The 17383-nt window shown below is 35.7% G+C and overlaps 4 protein-coding genes across 7 annotated transcripts; 1 reads left to right on the top strand and 3 right to left on the bottom strand.

The window, feature by feature from the left end:
* Positions 1-859: 859 nt before the first annotated feature.
* Positions 860-7484, bottom strand: LOC123227701 (probable ubiquitin-conjugating enzyme E2 23). Of its 3 annotated transcripts, none has more exons than XM_044652808.1 (8): positions 7331-7484; positions 4692-6761; positions 4168-4308; positions 3286-3759; positions 2761-2830; positions 2530-2669; positions 2059-2370; positions 860-1323 (listed from the first exon to the last, which is right to left on the bottom strand). In XM_044652808.1, exons 2-8 carry the CDS (start codon positions 6759-6761, stop codon positions 1072-1074), a joined length of 3459 nt encoding a protein of 1152 aa, XP_044508743.1. In that variant the 5' UTR covers positions 7331-7484; the 3' UTR covers positions 860-1071. The 3 variants fall into 3 exon arrangements, with proteins under 3 accessions (XP_044508743.1, XP_044508745.1, XP_044508744.1); XM_044652810.1 differs by having other exon boundaries at positions 4240-4308; XM_044652809.1 differs by having other exon boundaries at positions 7282-7456.
* Positions 7485-8440: 956 nt separating this feature from the next.
* Positions 8441-10738, top strand: LOC123227655 (trafficking protein particle complex subunit 2-like protein). 2 transcript variants are annotated; one of them, XM_044652751.1, is made up of 5 exons: positions 8441-8571; positions 8660-8756; positions 9263-9341; positions 9429-9501; positions 10317-10738. In XM_044652751.1, the coding sequence occupies exons 1-5, from the start codon at positions 8539-8541 to the stop codon at positions 10455-10457; spliced, it is 423 nt and encodes a 140-aa protein (XP_044508686.1). In that variant the 5' UTR covers positions 8441-8538; the 3' UTR covers positions 10458-10738. The 2 variants fall into 2 exon arrangements, with proteins under 2 accessions (XP_044508686.1, XP_044508685.1); XM_044652750.1 differs by having other exon boundaries at positions 9429-9510.
* Positions 10739-10986: 248 nt separating this feature from the next.
* On the bottom strand, positions 10987-14170 carry LOC123227654 (probable 26S proteasome non-ATPase regulatory subunit 3). The gene is made up of 8 exons (XM_044652749.1): positions 13861-14170; positions 13569-13759; positions 13355-13492; positions 13136-13272; positions 12931-12985; positions 12713-12823; positions 12040-12279; positions 10987-11721 (listed from the first exon to the last, which is right to left on the bottom strand). The coding sequence occupies exons 1-8, from the start codon at positions 13934-13936 to the stop codon at positions 11209-11211; spliced, it is 1461 nt and encodes a 486-aa protein (XP_044508684.1). The 5' UTR covers positions 13937-14170; the 3' UTR covers positions 10987-11208.
* A 1168-nt stretch (positions 14171-15338) lies between these two features.
* On the bottom strand, positions 15339-17183 carry LOC123228293 (monooxygenase 2-like). The gene is made up of 6 exons (XM_044653642.1): positions 17053-17183; positions 16815-16961; positions 16624-16692; positions 16369-16534; positions 16055-16283; positions 15339-15965 (listed from the first exon to the last, which is right to left on the bottom strand). The coding sequence occupies exons 1-6, from the start codon at positions 17124-17126 to the stop codon at positions 15406-15408; spliced, it is 1245 nt and encodes a 414-aa protein (XP_044509577.1). The 5' UTR covers positions 17127-17183; the 3' UTR covers positions 15339-15405.
* Between the last annotated feature and the right edge of the window lie 200 nt (positions 17184-17383).

Genomic DNA, 17383 nt, shown 5'->3' with positions numbered 1-17383 from the left:
ATTCATGAAATATTGGAATCAATGGTTCAATTGAAGGGAAAAACACTCTTGATGGGTTATTTACCATTCATGGAATATTGGAATTAAGGGTTCAATTGAAGGGAAGAGCCAAATCGGCGATAAACCAACTCAAAACGATTGAAGAGAAGCTGCAGCAGAGGAATCAGAATGCAGAGCTAGCGGTTGACGGCTGGGATTCTGGCTTTGGCCTCCTTAACAAAGTGCTTTTACCGGTTAGGAGTCAGAAGCAAAATCTTCAAGAACTAAAAGATTTTATTCTTATGTACATGGGATTATGTCAGTTACCTTCTTGTTTATGTTTACTTTGAAGGATTAACTTGAACGTTAAAGATTTATATGGGTAGTAAGTGTAAATTTTATGATACTGGATGGTATCGATTCCAACTAATTATTAAAATTTTCTTCCGAAATATGTTCAGCTCCAGGAATTAACCCTGCTGAGATCCGACCCAAACCCGCTTTTTGCAAAGCCTAATTCCGCAACTCCAAATAGAAGCGTCCAGATGCATGATTAAAATGATGATTAAAATTCACTGTACTTTATGCAAGAATTGGAACAAAACATAAGAGCAAAATAACTGGTTTAAAGTATCTGCATGACAAGCCTATATCATTCTTGAATACACACAAAGAACTATAATCGATTCATCTAACACTTATGCTCTGTTCATATCCTAGAGAAAGTTGTACTATTTAGACTGTAGTGGTTGAATAAGAATTGGCAACCAAAATCTAAGTGGGGTAAAAGATTAAAGAATTAGGTGTTAACTGACCAAAAAGGTTTTTTAAAAAAAAAAAAAAGGTGCATTTCCAAACTGAGAAGATAAGTAGACCTTACTTTGATCCAACAAAACCCAGCTCCTAAATTCACAGGGCTTCCAAAACAAGACTGAAGAATGTTTTCTAATCACAATTCATATGAACACAGCATTCATAAACCATGAAAGCCCTTAACAATTAAGAGTTTCTGGAAATTGGAATTACTGGCAGAAACTAAAAGACCTCACCAGTTCCATGGCAATGCAGGCAGTTGGCCCTTCAAACCTTATACTATGACTGTTGCAAATGCTTAAATTCATGACAATCAGCTCCAATGTCATTCAGTGCTAAGAAAAGCTTTCGCACAATTTTAGCTAACATCAGCTTGAAACCTACAGAAGTTGAATTTGCATTACTGTTATCGATTACAGATGCATCTTTAGTGAGAGAACCAATTAGGTAGCCTTTCATATATGCATCACAAGCCTTCAGGATGTGGTAACCACGCCTCCTGAAATGCTCTTTAACAAGATCTTCAAAGTCCTGCATATGGCATAAAAAAGTTTATGAAAATTAGTAAGCACAATACTGTTACATGGAGAGTGTTCTTGCAACTGGGAATAGCCAAGGGTAACAATTGAAAAAATTACATGCCTCGCAAGTCATCTAAAAGAAAAGAGACAATGGTGAACCAAATTATGGGTAAGAAATCTTTATACAACCATAAATGAATTAATCTCTTACAGAAAGTGATACTTATCGACTCAAATTTAACATGTTACTTAAATACACTAGTGATTCTTGATAGCTGTGTTAAGGTTTACCAAGTTGAAACTAAAGTCTAAATCCAATGGGTTGGCTTGCCAACTTTTTTTTCCAAATATCTTAAAACAGATTCAATGCAGTCCACAGTATACAAATGTCAATAACAGATTAGCAATATGACTGACAAACAACTAGGCCAGGTGCACCGAAGAAGGGGTAAATGAACAGAAGTGAACTTAGGTTAAGATTACTGAAAATGACAACTTAGTCAAATCAATTTTTTAGCATTAATAATCTGAAGCAATGCAAACAAAGATTCAGTTCTTTGGGTAGAAATGACATGGTTTTTTGAGATGCATCCAAAACTTTTAACAACTAAAAAAATAAGAATATTTTTGACTCTTTGACTGTCTCAAATTGAAGGTTTACAAAATCACCAACATAATATCATAATTACAAGAAACAGATTTAAAAATAAAAGGATAAGCAAGGATAACCGAAAGTAACTATCACCTTTGGGGGTTTCCGCATAAGATACATCATTGTCTTGCAGTTAAGCAAGAAAGTATTCTCATTGTATGCCAAAGAATTTTTCTCTCCCTCAGCTGTTCCAACTTGCTTATCATACCCAGCTTCATTAAAATAAGGCTTAGAATTTAGCACCAACCCCTGGAGTGAAACTAGAACTTGAAGGATACTAGATGAAGCTGGATCCCATACTTCATTTCCTCTACCAGTCCATGTATTCAAAAGGCTAAGGCACACATTGCCTTCCTCGTATAAATTTGGATTTATCCTCCAACCACCAGAATGATAATATGCAGACTGCAGCATTATAGAATCGGTCAGGAAAGGACAGAAAGAATACTATGTCCTTCGTCATTATATTGAAAGACAAATAAATTGTGTAAATTTAGTGAAACAAGACCAAAGAACAGATTCTAAATCAAAAAACTTAATAAGATTTTAAAAGGCATTTCTTACAGGTGGAACATCAGGATATGTTGGAGGAAGATGAAAATCAAAGAAAAAGAGGCCATCTTGGTAAGGCGTTCCATATGCCCCAACTATTACAGCCCTTAAGAGATCCATTCGGTCTTCATAAACCCGTACATAGATCCCATCTGTTAAAAATTGTCCATTGCTTTTATCAAAGGCTGCTAAAATGGGCAACTCTGACAGAATAATTCATATACACACCAACATAATCCCTACCAGGCAAGTTGTTCTGGAGGATGCTCCAATCCTGCTGAATCTTCTTAAGCCACCTCCTTGCATTGTTATTCTGCAATAGTAATGACAAAAAAGTAACTAGGTAGGGACAAACCAATTGGTAAAACTATAGTTTCAATTTTCATGCAATATTAATGTCCATGTCAATAAATATGTCCACAATGTAATCATGAACTTAAATTAACTTAACAATTCTAATTTTTTTCAATCATCATAGAAAAACATTGAGGAAAAAACAAAAAGTCAACTGCAGAATTTCACACAAAAAAATAAAATCTTACTAGAATTTCCTTAAAACTTAAATATATAGTTTCTGCTCACCCTATCATTGCATTCTTAATTATTGCAGTAAAACATTTGTGAATTAAAAAATAGCAGGGTTTAAGATGTCATGCAACCCATGATGATGGAAAATATTTAAATAAATATGTATCATAAATTTAAACAATCCAAGAAGATAGACAGCAAGCTCCTTAAAATATAATCAAGATAAAACAACATATAGACCTGTTCACTTGCACCAAGAAAATAGTGGTCCAGAGGATCTTTCGCTATGTCAAAGCGCTTGAAACTGAAAGAGTCATCCATGTAACATGCTAGCTTCCCTGATTCTTCACCAAGAGATTGTACAGCATCAGAAAATTCTGGGGCCTCCACATCAACAAGTTCATGTTTTCCATGACTGGTTGTTAAACCGCGATTATCAATGACATCAGATTTGTGAGAACTCGACTCATTACCAGAATCTCTTTCCCCACAACTCTCTTTAATCTCTTGTGATGGAAATTCATTTTCTACTCTGGCATCCAAACAAACTGGGTCCACATTTTTTCGCCCCCGGGAGAATATTCCACTGGCCAGTCGGGCAACAAACCCAAGTGCAGCTAAGGGGAGAGACAAAGCAGTGTTTCTTCCAGATCCATTCTCTATGCTCTCTTCAGCCTCAGAAGACATGCCAGTGATATCATGCAATGCAGTTTCCTGAACACCACAGATTGAAATCAATTACTCAAACAACAATGGCAACATATCATATATTTATGTACTACCTGATGAATTCAAGCAACAGTTATTATCAACGAATTGTCAATATGAGAGAACACATATTTCTTTCACAGCAACATGTTTGTCTATCAATATAAAAGATAAGGAATATCGGAAGATCTTCCAACAGCATAAGGTTGCTCATGATAAACAAAGTTAATCAAACATGTAGTCTGAATCAAATATCAACAAAACCTTTCCACGAAGCCTGGTCTTGATTCTCAATGTACTGCAACTACATATTCAACCTAACCTAGTCATGCTGGTAAATATGGTAAAATTTAATCTGATTAAGATGAGATAATTTTGAATTTATGGGCATCCACACAACTGTTTCAAACCAACCTCTTGAGTATTCTCAAGAGCATCCATCTCATCATCATTAACTGTTTCCCAACTGGCAGCATCATCACTTACATCACTCCCAGCAGCAATAGACTCATCATCGTCATCTCTGCCAACAACATAGATTGCTTGAGGTCCAACCTAAAGACAAGCCAAGAACCAGTCACCAAAACATCAAAAATGATGAAAGTTGAGAAGAAGACCACCTCATATTATGACTGAAAAAATAACAAAAAGCATGAGAAGTTATTCAATTTCCAAACAGAAACCTCCTAAAAGGAGTCACCACTTCAAACCTCCCAAAGGTATATTTTCCATCATTGACATCCCACTTGAACACATGATACGATCCAATCAGTTAAAACAGCAATTTTAGCATGTGCAAGAAATGTAAATGAGAGTAAAGTACCAAGTTAGTAATATGCAAAATTCAAGTCAGTTCCCCCATTGATGGTTAATGGAACCTAAAATTTCATTCCATAAATATAATATATAAGATCTAACAAATAAGCGAGTGAATATACCATTGAAACCATGCCATCAGCCCATGTAACTTCAATATCACCATTCTTGAGGCCAGTAATATTCCCAACCCAAGAGAGATCTGTAAAGTCCGTGCAGCCTTCATGTCCTAATGCATCCTCTACTTCTTTAGACCCAGAGTGCTTTTCCAAATCCTTTTTACCCTCATCTGGTCCAATTTGATTCTCTGATTCCTCAACAAAAACTCCATTGGCTGCTTGTACGGTAACTGAAACTGGAGACAATCGGACAACTACATCGCCATAACAATAATCATAATCATTATGTCCCTCCAGCTCATATACACTTACAATTTCCTCTCTGTCAAACTCCCGAGGATCTTCTGCCCTAGAGACGGGTTTCAACCACCTTACACAAGCTGTCCGCTCCTTTGCATTAACAGTTTTTACAACCCCTACACGCCTGGCTTCACAAGAATCATCACCATCATCAGCTGCCTTCTCTACCACATACTGTTCTGGAACAAATTCATGATCACCAGGACTATCAATTGGGATCAAAGTTGTTGCATCTACCCCACGTTCTATGGTTCCATCCTGCCAAACCACATCAACCTGTGTCCTGGTATTGACGATCAATAGAGCTTTTTCAAAATTTTCCTCTTTCTTTCGAGCCTTCTTGTCTCTCTTAATTACAACCTTACGAATCTTTTTTCGGTGAACAGGCCAGGGTTCATGCCCAGTATCCTTTGAAACTGATGATGAATGATTGCAAGAACTAGATTCAAGAGAGACTTTATTTGCAGTAGTTTCATTTTTTTCATCAGGCGCAGTTACTAGATCAAGGTCCATGGATTCATCATTCTCATTTGAATCCTCCACTGCAATCTCTTCTAAGTCACGCCCACTGACGATTTGATCAGGATCTAATTCACTTTTGACAGAATCATTAAGTTGTAATCTTGACAAGCCATTGTCTAAAGGAATCGGGGATGTTTTTGCCAATGATGGAAGAAGACACCAGTCACCTACTTGCCAATTTGAATGAGTAAAACATGACAGCAGTTTTAGGTTCTTTGGGCTCTGTTCTTCAGCTGGGGGAGTAGAAGAATCAGGTCCATAGCCAGCAGATGCTATCCAATAAATGAATACGGTTCCCGCTGTAACTTTAGTAACAGTGCCTTCCAAACGATTAGCTCTCCACAAACCAGATAACCATCTAGAATTCTTGAAAACTGATGAAGAGGCCGCCCTTACACGCTGTCCAGGGTAGTATGGAAAATGTCCATCATCCTCAATGGTATTTTTCAGTGTTGGTCTGAGACGCAGCGGCTCAGCCTTCGTAACTTTACACAAGGAACCATCATCAAACAAAACAGTCACATTGTCATATACATCATTAATTCTACCCAGCCAAGGACCAAGTACAACATGATCACCCACAGTGAAATCCCTTACACGTTGCAAGTTTCTAGATGAGACATCTTTTACAAAAGATCCATCAGGAGCTAACAAATCAACTGAGAGATTGACATCCACCACAACACCCACTTGCCCAGTTGGGTCTGAAGCAGCAGCAACATAATCCCCATGTAAGAATCCTCTATCAACAACTGTTACATCCCTGATATTATGAACCGGCTCAGTGTCATCCATCCAAAGTACCCGCACTTGATCAGCTTGAAGAGAACCACACTTATAAGTATCACTTTCTCTGCTTGCACTACCATTCTCCTTAAAGTTGTTATTCCCTTCCTCATCTTCCCCATCCTCCTCCCCATCTTCATCATCATCATCATCATCATCATCATCATCATGCTCTTCATCAGTTATGCTACTATCTGAATCCGAGTCACCTGCAACTTCGCTCACAATCCCAGTTGCACCACTCTTATTACTTCTCACAACATCTTGTCTATATATATATGGGACACTATGCAAGTTCCTAACAACCTCACTCAATTTGTTAACTTCATTGCCTTTGCTATTTTTGCTTGGTTCACAAACAACCCCATTTGTAGTAGAATCATCACGATTAAAACCATTTCCATCCAATGCACTCATAGCAGGCCCATTAACTCCCGATGCAGCATCACATTGCTCATTCTCCATCTAAATACAAAAATACTAAACATCATCAAAACCATCACTCGCAATCTTATTTTTCAACACAAAATTGACATGTACCACAAATTACACACATATATGGTGTTTTATTCATTCCCCTACTATCATCTTTCAAAACCCTCAATACAAGCTATATACAGAATTTAATATTCATAACATCAAAAAAAAAAATAAAAAAAAGAACACACAAACTGAAACCTCATTTTCTAAATTTATCTAATTCTCCTTGATGCAAATAAACTGCAATCCAAGATAAAAGCTTTTAACAATAGAAGTAGCATCAAAACGACACGTAGCATCGACATACAACTAAAGCATCAATTCAAAAACGACAAAACGAAATTAATATTCTTATTTTAAAAAAAAAGCGCGCAGCAGCTCCAAAAAACCTAGAAACCGATCGTTATATTGATTGAAAAAACAGCTCAAATCAATGTAAACAAGGAGAAAAAGAACATTAAATTTAAAGCAAAAAAAAAAATGAAATGAAACATCATCAGCTTACCGAAGCAGATTCAATCAGTGGATTATAGAACGATCAAAGAAGAACTTACCGGCGGAAATGAAATAAAGATACAAAAGAGATTTTTCTTGAAATTTTCTATTAATTTTTGAAAAATAAAATTTTGTTTTTTTATGCAAGCTACGGTGTGTTTTTTATGGACGTTTGAGAAAGAGAATATAATGCAAATTGTAAGAGAGAGAGAGAGAGAGAGAGAGAGAGAGAGAAGGGTAGGGATGAAATTTCAGAAGTACTGTTGCGGTTGATACGTAATTGCAGAGTGTAGGGCACGAAATTAATTTAAATGGCCCGATTTACCCTTGATTGGTTACTCAAACATTTTGGTGATTTATTGTGGCCGTTGGATCTGTAGACTAAAATGGGCATATCCTTCTAAGAAACTAGAACGAATGAATATAATTAAGTATTTAGGTAATATTTTATTAAATAATTAAATATTATTTTATTTTTAATTTAAAATTTTATAATCAAATAATATCATTTAAAAAAATTTTAATTAAATATTTAAAATTAAATATATAATTTTATCGATAAATTATAAATGTATATATATCAATTTATATCTTTATTATTAGTAATTTTTTTATAACTATTTAACATTTTCATTAATTAAATACAACCCTTAAAAACAATTAGTTAAAGCTGAAATAACAATTTCTTATTAATTTTTATGAAACCAAACAAATGAAAGGAGTGATTGTGAATAAATAATAAAAATATTAATATTTTATATATTAAAATTTGTTGAAATAAAATGATTTATTAGTTTAATTTCTTGGTGTGTGGTTGAATGAAAGCATAGAGATGGGCTTTCTAAGAAGAAAGGTAGCCTTTTGGTAAGCCTCTGGGCATAGAGTAAGAGTCAGTTTAAGGTAGGGATCAGATCAGCCAAGCGGATTTTTCAATCAAGAAATAAATTAAAAAATAAATTATTTAAAAAATTGATTCAGATATTATTTTTAAAAATATAAAAAATTATTTTTTTGATTTAATTATTAATTTGTCTATTAACAATAATGGAAGGACTTGGATTGGGATTGGATCACACGATCTCGGCCCAGATCGCGGATCCAGCCCTATCACAAAGTAAGAAAAAGAATTCAGAAGAGTGGGCTATTTTCAATCAAGTCCTTCAAGTATGATTATTTTTTTTCTACCCCTTAAAATAATTAATTTCTCAATTTAGCTCAGTGGAGAGAGAGTACCAGCGACCACCTTCTTCTTCACCCAGCGGAGAAGATGATCGCGTGCGTTGCGGTCGTTGGCCATCAGGTATACCCTCATTCTTGTCAAGTTTACATCTTTACTCTCCCCTCCCTTAAATCTAAGTTTTTTCCAGTTAATTTAAAAAATTTTGTAGAACAATCCGCTCTACATACAGAGCTTCACAGAGGCAGATGATGCCCTCAAGTTGCATCACATCGTTCACTGTTCCCTTGATGTCGTTGATGAGCGAGGTATATAAAGTAATTGAAATATCTAGACATTTGTTTTAGCTTTTTTTTTTTTTGGGTATAAATGTGTGTTTTTTATTTTATTTTTTATATATTGTATATGTTTTTCCATTTAATGATGTGATCTTGTTGTATAGTATAAGAAAAAGTTGATTTTGGTTTTTTTTTTTTTTTGGGAGTAAATGAACTGGGTTTTTGACTGTATGGTGTTTTAGATAATTTAGTATTCGGATCATGCGCATAAACATTTAAAAGGGTGGTCTTTTGCTTCAAGTTTGTACTTTTGCAGTTCAGTTTTGGGGTTTTTCTAGGATTCTGGGGAAAGGGAACTCGTTGTATTGTCATACTTTGGTAATTCTGGGTTGCTGTTTTGATATGCCAAAAGTTTCTTGTTCCAATTCAGTAGTGTTGTAAATGTGGTTATTGAATAGATCATGGAGTCTTTCATGGCTTGTTAATAGTAGGAGTTTCAAAGTTTGATTTCTGATTGTGAATACAAATATGCACAGTGAACAATCCGAAGAAGTCTGGGCCGACTCTGAATGAGACATTTTTGGGTCTGCTTTATCCGACTGAAAACTATAAAGTGTAAGAAGTTATATTATTTATATTGTCTGATTTGTTGAGTTGTAATTGTGTATTTTTCAATTTTCTGATGCAATATGTTTTCCTCAGGTATGGCTATTTGACTAACACAAAGGTGAAGTTCATCATAGTTACCACTCATTTAGATGTCAGAGATGCAGATGTAAGAAATGTAAGAGTTTGCTTTTTGTGTAGCTGTGTTTGGGGTAAATCACTTGTATGGAAAGTGATGAAATCACCATTCATGAATGTCATGTGCTTTATTATGTTTGTCATTTAAGGCAGATGTGGATCTCCTATGAGTTTTCTGAGATCCCTTTTAGTTACTTATAGCAATAAATATCTGGCTTCTTTAAGGATTAGCTTTCTGAAACATGAATTTGATGCATGGAAATTACTTGTATGAACACATAACAAGGGGTTTATTCAATTCAAGGCATACATATCTGAGATATTATCTGTTATCTAAACTACTGATATATGTTTTCATGATAGTTAGACCTTGTGGATCTTGCAATTCCTAGTTTAGGTTCTGAACTTTGTATTTCCTTGAAAATTAGTGATGTTGTCATTCATGTGATGGTGCATGCTCTTGACGAGAAATGAATCAGCCTAATTTGAGTTTCCATATGGTAATATATTTTATTGTCTTCAATGGCTGCTTGTTGCTCTTATTTTAGTTCCAAATGATGCACAGATGATAAGGTTTAGATCACATATTGATATAAGGTGCTTCAAATTTTCAGTCTGTTCCACAGACAGCACACTTACTTTTCTATCAATTGTAATTTAGATGGCAGCAATCACTACTTTACCTGATGAAAATGAGAACAGTGATTTAGGATTTTGGTTTGCTTGTAGTTGTGGTTGTGGTCTTTTTGTATTAGATATTAAAGCTTTATATTCTCCAGAGACTTTCAATTTGAGTATGGAATCTGACGTGTTCCTCTTTTCTGTGTCAATGAAATTATTGTATAGTTCTTCAGGAGGTTCCATGCTGCATATGTTGATGCAGTGTCAAACCCGTTTCACGTTCCAGGTAAAAAGATAACATCAACGACTTTTGCAGAAAGAGTAAGCACCATTGTCAAGTCATTTGGGTTGAGCTCAGCTGGATGATTTGCCGCTGGAAGATTCAAGCTTCATGGATATTCCTTTATTTGTATTCATTACCTTTGTTTTTATCCCTCAGCGTTACCCAAAAATCAAAGAGACCTAACATCATTTATGGTGTCTTTCAAGAACTCAGAATTGGATCGTACCAAACATAAAGCTAGTGATAATTGTCTTTCTGGCTTACTAGTTTTGCAAATTGTAACTTGGGAGAACTTAATACCTCTCGCTTCTAAAATCAATATTTGGTAATTTTAATTGTAATCCTAAGTTAATGGCATTATCTATGACTAAGTGTTACCTAGATGCAAAATCTTCAACAGGAACACCATCCTTTCTCCAGGTTTTACTTCTGCTTCACATTCATTTGTGTAACCATAATTACAATGCATATTGACGTGTCATTTAGAAGTGCCAATCATAGAATTAAGAAAAGAAACGAAATACGTATAAGATGAAGTAAAAGCAGCTCCCATAAGTGCATCAAACAATAACATGCAGCAATTGAGTTGAAAAAAACAAAACAAAGGGCAAATGGGCAATAGCAACTCCAGAAATTAATTCAAAAATGTATTTCAGAGGTTGCTCAAGTTTAAGACCTTATAAGATGAAGTAAAAACAAGAGCGATCACAAATTAAAGTCAACTTGATTGATAGAACAGGAATGCTTGTACTGACGTTTCAGAGGAAGATAAAAAACTAGATGAAAAGATTCCATGGTGCATGCAAAGGGTTGTAGTTGCAGATTGCTACTTAATCAAAACTCATCATCATCCTCCTCAGCAATGTGTTTTGCAAGCTCTTGCTCTTGCTGTTGTCTCTCCCTCCTCTTCTCAGCACTTTCTTTTTCCTTGTGGGAATTTGGAGGGAAACGAAGTGCACGCACTGCCTCATTATGCATATTGAGGCAGAACGCAATCCTAGAATTGAATGCCATTTGAGGTTCATTAGTAGAGTAGATATCACCTGTCTCCTTCGATACCATCCACCCATTTGCATGATCCAATGTTGCATCTATGGCACCGTCTCGGATTGCCTTAGCAACTATGCTTTCAGCATCAGCAACCGGATTAGTAGAGTCCAATCTAAGCTTCTTGGCAACATCAGCCAGTGAGATGCGAGAATAAGAGATACTGATGTTCCGCAGTCCAGTCCTTATGACATTATGCCGCAGCCTAACAATCAGATTATTTGTCCTGTCTGAACTAAAAGTAATTGAGAATTTCTCAGCAACAGACTTGAAAAGCTCTAAATCCCCAATGCGAACAGCCTGAAAATCATTAATGGTAAGATAGTTAATAGATAACCAATGACAGGGTGATTGGATTTCAAGTGTCATCTTGCAGCACTACTTTGGATTAACACTCGTGTTGATAATTTAAAAACTAAAGAAAAACAACAGTAATCCCACTTTAACAAGATTCCACAGGCTGAATGCCAATTTTAGTAAACACATCCCATTATAGCCATAAGAAAAGTATCCAATAGTCTTAAAGTTGACTAAAGACTATTCTAAATCAGAATATTTAAAACTTACTCTGATGAAAGAATTAAATCAAAAGCTCAAGTTTGACAAACCAAGACTCACATTTGTCAGCTCAAAATATGGCCTCAAAGCCCCCTCCATGCCTTTCTGCATGAAGACAGTCCTCTCCGGAATCTCTCCTAGCAATAATCTGACAATGATAGCCCACTTGTTGCATTGAACTCGAAAGCCAAGGGCTGCAACAGGTGCTTTCCTAGCTGCTTGAAGGAGGGATTCCTTTGCATCTGTGTACTCCAACTGGATTGTCCTAATCTTTCCCAAGTAAAAGAGGTACCGACAAAACTGCAAGAGAAATAGTCAGAGCCAGAATATGAAAAATTATAAACTAAAATAATTTCAAACATAAACAACAATCAATCTCCAATAAACAATTCCATAAGTAGTGCTCCATCAAATACAACAGAAAAACAACCCTATATCCCCACTCCGCCCAAATACCAAACCTAGCTTTTTTATAAACCTCAAACAAGGCCAACAATACATCTAGAGGAAGAAAAAAATCCGTTCATTTCTCTCAAACTAAATGAAAATAGAAGATACATCCTTTGTTATGAACTTGTGCATTATTTCAAACTAGAGTAAGCCACAATAATATACTTTTAGACCATGCAAAAAACCATAAGCCTTATTGAAGCACTTCTGTATCTTAGAATGCAGTTATCTCAGCGAAAAATATAGTGAAACAGAAAAAAAAATTTAGAAAATTAAGAGTTGCCTGTTGGTTTGAGTGGGCTTCAAATCGAGGTGCCTTGGACCTCAGTTTCTCTGCTTGATCATATAAGTTGTAGTGGAGGTAATTGCGAAGCAACAGGTTGAGAAGTGTTTCCTGCATCACAATGTTATAAAAGCATAGATATCAGCAGGTTAACCAAACGGTATACCCATTCTTCTAAGAAGCACGGTCAAAACTTCTTTCACAACAGGGAAATATACCTGGCCAAGTTCATCATGGCGCAGTGTTGCAATCCGGTGCAGGGCAAGGAGGTTACTGTTTCAAAATCAACATTTATGTTAAACAACTTATTCCATATGTTCTCCTTCATTATCTGATTTGCATTCTACAACTAGCAATAAAAGGAAACACGAAACCCCTTAATAGATAGACAATTCAAAACTTTTAAATTTATATATGGCTCACCCTCTAATTTCAGCAAGATCACCAGTGAGTTCATAGCAAAGAGAGTAATAAAAGTAAAGTCTGGATGCTAGAACATCAACAGTTCTCCTATTCACGTTCTTCAGCCGTGCAATGCTTGCTGACGAACAAGCTTTTGCCTTAAAACATCACAATGCGACATACTTAACATTGTTCGTCCATAAATGAAGAAATTAAATAAAAGAAACTTAAATGTTCTACCTCATTGTATTTCTTCTTATCAATCAAAAATATCAGCACAAGCAAGTAGCAGTATATCTCTATCTCAGGTAAAGAGTGTTTCACAGGCACTTGTGTCACAGACGACGCAGTATCAACTTCCATCTCATGATCATCTTCCTATCACCAAATTTTTCACATCACAATCATAAAGCCCTTTTCCCTGCACAAATCAGGTCAAAAGAACAGAAATTACCTTGGGTAGAAACAAGATTAAGCGCGTATGCACGTCAGATCCAGGAGTCAAAACAAAGTTAAGAAAAGCCGAGAGCACCGGAGCCTTGAGTTTCCGTCTCAGCGCCATCGTCAGCCTCACGGCCCGTACAATCCGACGCACTTCACGTGCATGAGCACCAGTTTCAATCAACGACGCAATCTCCTTCAAATCTGAGCAAAAATACATGAACAAACATAAAAATCGAGACTTTATACCTCTAATTCGAAAATTGAAGAATTATTCAGATGAATAAATGATTTTAGGCTCGTACGCTGGAGAGTGGAAGGAGTTGAGGAGGAGGAGACGGAATTGGAGGGAAGCTCTTTCATCTCGACGTCCTGAGTCATCTTCTGCAGGGACTAAAATGAGAAAAAAGGAATTGTTGGAAGGAAGAGATGGGATTGGACGAAAAATAAAGGTTGAGTGAATTGAGATTGGGAAATTATGAGAGAAAGAATGTCGATTTGGGAGACTGGAGATGGTGAAGCTTGGCTTAGTAGAGCTAGTTAGGGTTTGAATCGGACTGGTCGAGTGGTTTCCTTCTCTGCAAGTCAGAGAAAACAATGATACGACATTGGCTTTATGTGGGTTAAGTTAGTTCACTGCGGTGTCGTTTTAGCGTGCGCGGGTTAGCGTGCTGGGGGTAAATAATGTGAGTTCCAGAACGCGGGGGGGTGAGATGGCCTGGCATTCCCAGACACGCGGCGTTGCAGGTAATTTTCCACCACGCGGGGGGTTTTCATAATTTTTCAAATTTAGGGGTTTTCTAAAATTTTCTATGTGAGAGGATAAGTTGAAAATTTTCTATTATAAGGTTTTTTTTTTTTAAGTGTAATAATTAAATTTTCTGCCCGTTTCTCCAAACAAGGCATGTATTGTAAAAATTGACATATTTTTATTTATTTTCTTAAAAAAATAACTTTTTGACAAAAAAAGAGAGAGATTAATTTGAATTGAATTGAATTGAATATCTCTTACTCAAGTTTGGTTCGATTTAAAAATAAATCAAAATTTTTAATTTAAATCAAACTAGTTCAGTTTAAATCTAACCTTATCTAATAGATAAATTTTAAAATTTTGTTAGATATTATAAGTAAAAGTATACTTTGAAAAATTAAATAAAAAAATTGAAAAATATAAATTTCACCCTCATATGATAACATATCAATTTTCACAAACAAATAAAATGAAAAAAATTTTGACAAATATTCATTTGCCCAATATGATAAACTATCAATTTAATCCCTATATAATTAAATATCAAAAAACATTGTATGGAATAATATTTATTTAACTCTAACATGTCAAATCACTTAAGACCTCTATATAATAAAATATCACTTCACCCCACACATGATAAAATATCTAAAACACCTCCATATTGATTTTTTTTTTTGTAATACTTGAAGTTTATGTAGAAGAGAGGAAGGATAATTTTGGTGTTAAATTAGAGATTTAGTCATTTCCAATTACCACCAAAAAAAAAAAAATATATATATATATATATATATAGAGTAAATTTCATTTTGGTAGATGAAATAATATCCCACAATCTATTTTGATTTATTTACCACCAAAACTTTAGTGTAATTTAATGGTCTAACAAATTTTGTAGCTTAATAATTATTGGTTAGGGGAAAATGGAGTCTCTTTCATTCTTCTGCTTTATGATAAATGGAATATGAGCTTTACTTTAGCTTGGAGATTCCAAATTTGATGATATATGTAAGAAATATGAAAGTTTAGCAGTAAATAAAATTGATGGTTCATCTTATTCATTAATCAAACTAGTCATTTTTCTTAAAAGCTGCAACATTCAAGAAATGGTGAGCTTTCCACAATCAAAATCAGCTTTCTTACTCAACAACCCAGCTAGATATTTAGATATGGTGTCTCTCAATAAGTTCATAATCTTCCCTTCACTTTGTTGTATAGAACCAACCACATAGGCTGTTGTGATGAGATCAAAGCTTCTCCATCTTCTTTCTTTGGCAAACTTCTTCAATCCCATTTCAATTCTGTTAAACTCATCCTTCTGCAATCCACCTATGGCTGATTCTTCAATCTCTCGGCTAGACTTTTTCTTTAGGGCCTCTGCAATGCACCTGGCTAAAACAATGCCATCTTCTAAGGCTGAGCACCCACCTTGGCCAATGTCTGGTGTCATGGGATGAAGTGCATCTCCAGCTACACAGACATTGCCTTTGCTAATGTTTCCAAATAGAAGTTCCCATGGATATCTTGACTTTAGTGGTGAGCATATTATACTGTCCAGTGGAGTGTTATCAACAACAGCCTTTACTCGATCAGGAAAGTCGTGACACTTTTGCAACACGAATTGCTTCATCTTAGCAGGATCATCCTCTACTTCTTTATCTACTTGGAATGAAATATCAAGAGCAGAAATGAGAAATCTGAAAATATAGCAACATCAAGTTATATGCAAGAGTTGAAAAGATCATTGCCTTGGCTGGATGGACACCAAGTGAAAAACCAGTAAACAGTCTTATCATCACAAGGGAGGAAACCGGATCGAATGCCTTTTCCAAAGAACTGCAGGAATCTGGATTCAAAGCCATGACTGTCCTTGAACTCTAAGAATCCCCTGATGGAATTTCTTCCTACAAAAGCTGGTTTCTTGAAGGCAAGCCATTTTGCCACCACTGAATTCACTCCATCACACCCAATCAACACCTTTCATCCACAAAGAAAGTGATGTAAGCAGGGAGATTATGGATCTTATTCAAAATAATGTTACCGATTTCTTTTCTGTTTTTACCTTGCTTTTGATGATACTTCCATCAGCTAGATGCAGCAGCTTGAAAAAGCCTGATTCCTCTACAGAAACCACCTTTGAGGAGAACCTGATGGTGCCACTAGGGAGTTCCCTTGCAAGTGCTTCCAACAACAACTTCCTTCTCACACATCTAACTTCATTTTCTCCGCTGCATACATATCACAGACTATTAAGGCTCCAATGGATCTACTAATTTGCAGTGTGTTTTAGCCAAATAAAGAAGAAATAATGACTCACTATTCGCGTTTGACCTTCAAGGATATCTCTGAAGAGGGTTTTCCTGATGTAGAGGAGGTAACTATTATTCTGCATCAAATCATCAGCAAATTTCTTGCCAAAAATTTTAAGAATGTCAGCAATTGTTCATAATTTTCAAAACCAACTGAAGGCTCCTCAATCTAAATGAATTAGGAGAAAGAGCATGTCACCCTTGTATGCGTAGATGTTGTTGGCGAAGAGAGTCACCAATTCCAAGAGCATCCAAGGCCCTCCAGGCATTACTCCAGGTTGTGAAGGCAAATCCAGTGACCCTCAAACTCTCTGATGATTCGAGCACCAAGCTTCGAATTCCCAGCCTGCAACTCAAAACTTAATGGTCACATATTATTACAATACACATTATTGAGTAGTAGACCTTGTCCTAGTATATAGGTGAATAAGATATGCCTGTGAAGTCCTAAAGAAGTTGTGAGGCCTGCAATCCCAGCTCCGACAATCACAATATCTTCCACTTTTTCCATTTAATCTCTGGCTCTAAAGTAAAGCAAATTGAGTAGAGGGTTGTGAAATATGATAGTAGAGAAGGATAGGATAAGAAGGCTTTGTATATATGTATATATATAATATGTAAAAGAAGAAAATGATCAATTTGATGATGGAAGCTGAACGTATGCTCTGATGCTCTAATTTAAAATAGTAACAGACATCAGTCATAGCACGCACGCCATGTTGCATTTATTCAAGGGTAAAAAACATTTTCCCACACTCAAGGTTTGGC

Source organism: Mangifera indica, chromosome 10 (assembly GCF_011075055.1).
Source record: "Mangifera indica cultivar Alphonso chromosome 10, CATAS_Mindica_2.1, whole genome shotgun sequence".
NCBI lineage: Eukaryota > Viridiplantae > Streptophyta > Magnoliopsida > Sapindales > Anacardiaceae > Mangifera > Mangifera indica.
Note: the sequence above shows the minus strand (reverse complement) of the source record. Positions and strands in the feature narration are given on the sequence as shown.

What these genes read in the sequence shown, in the direction of transcription:
- LOC123227701 (XM_044652808.1), bottom strand. Translation starts at nt 6,761, where the DNA reads ATGGAGAATGAGCAATGTGATGCTGCATCGGGAGTTAATGGGCCTGCT. An exon ending in CTCTTGAGAATACTCAAGAG is followed by an intron (nt 3,760 to 4,167) that starts GTTGGTTTGAAA and finishes TGTGGTGTTCAG; the next exon opens with GAAACTGCATTGCATGATAT. An exon ending in CCTCCAGAACAACTTGCCTG is followed by an intron (nt 2,670 to 2,760) that starts GTAGGGATTATG and finishes AATTTTTAACAG; the next exon opens with ATGGGATCTATGTACGGGTT.
- LOC123227655 (XM_044652750.1), top strand. Translation starts at nt 8,539, where the DNA reads ATGATCGCGTGCGTTGCGGTCGTTGGCCATCAG. An exon ending in CCGACTGAAAACTATAAAGT is followed by an intron (nt 9,342 to 9,428) that starts GTAAGAAGTTAT and finishes TGTTTTCCTCAG; the next exon opens with GTATGGCTATTTGACTAACA. An exon ending in GAGATGCAGATGTAAGAAAT is followed by an intron (nt 9,511 to 10,316) that starts GTAAGAGTTTGC and finishes ATTATTGTATAG; the next exon opens with TTCTTCAGGAGGTTCCATGC.
- LOC123227654 (XM_044652749.1), bottom strand. Translation starts at nt 13,936, where the DNA reads ATGACTCAGGACGTCGAGATGAAAGAGCTTCCCTCCAATTCCGTCTCC. An exon ending in ATAAGAAGAAATACAATGAG is followed by an intron (nt 13,273 to 13,354) that starts GTAGAACATTTA and finishes TGATGTTTTAAG; the next exon opens with GCAAAAGCTTGTTCGTCAGC. An exon ending in CATATTTTGAGCTGACAAAT is followed by an intron (nt 11,722 to 12,039) that starts GTGAGTCTTGGT and finishes AATGATTTTCAG; the next exon opens with GCTGTTCGCATTGGGGATTT.
- LOC123228293 (XM_044653642.1), bottom strand. Translation starts at nt 17,126, where the DNA reads ATGGAAAAAGTGGAAGATATTGTGATTGTCGGAGCTGGGATTGCAGGC. An exon ending in TTGAAGGTCAAACGCGAATA is followed by an intron (nt 16,535 to 16,623) that starts GTGAGTCATTAT and finishes ATATGTATGCAG; the next exon opens with CGGAGAAAATGAAGTTAGAT. An exon ending in GAAGTATCATCAAAAGCAAG is followed by an intron (nt 16,284 to 16,368) that starts GTAAAAACAGAA and finishes TGTGGATGAAAG; the next exon opens with GTGTTGATTGGGTGTGATGG.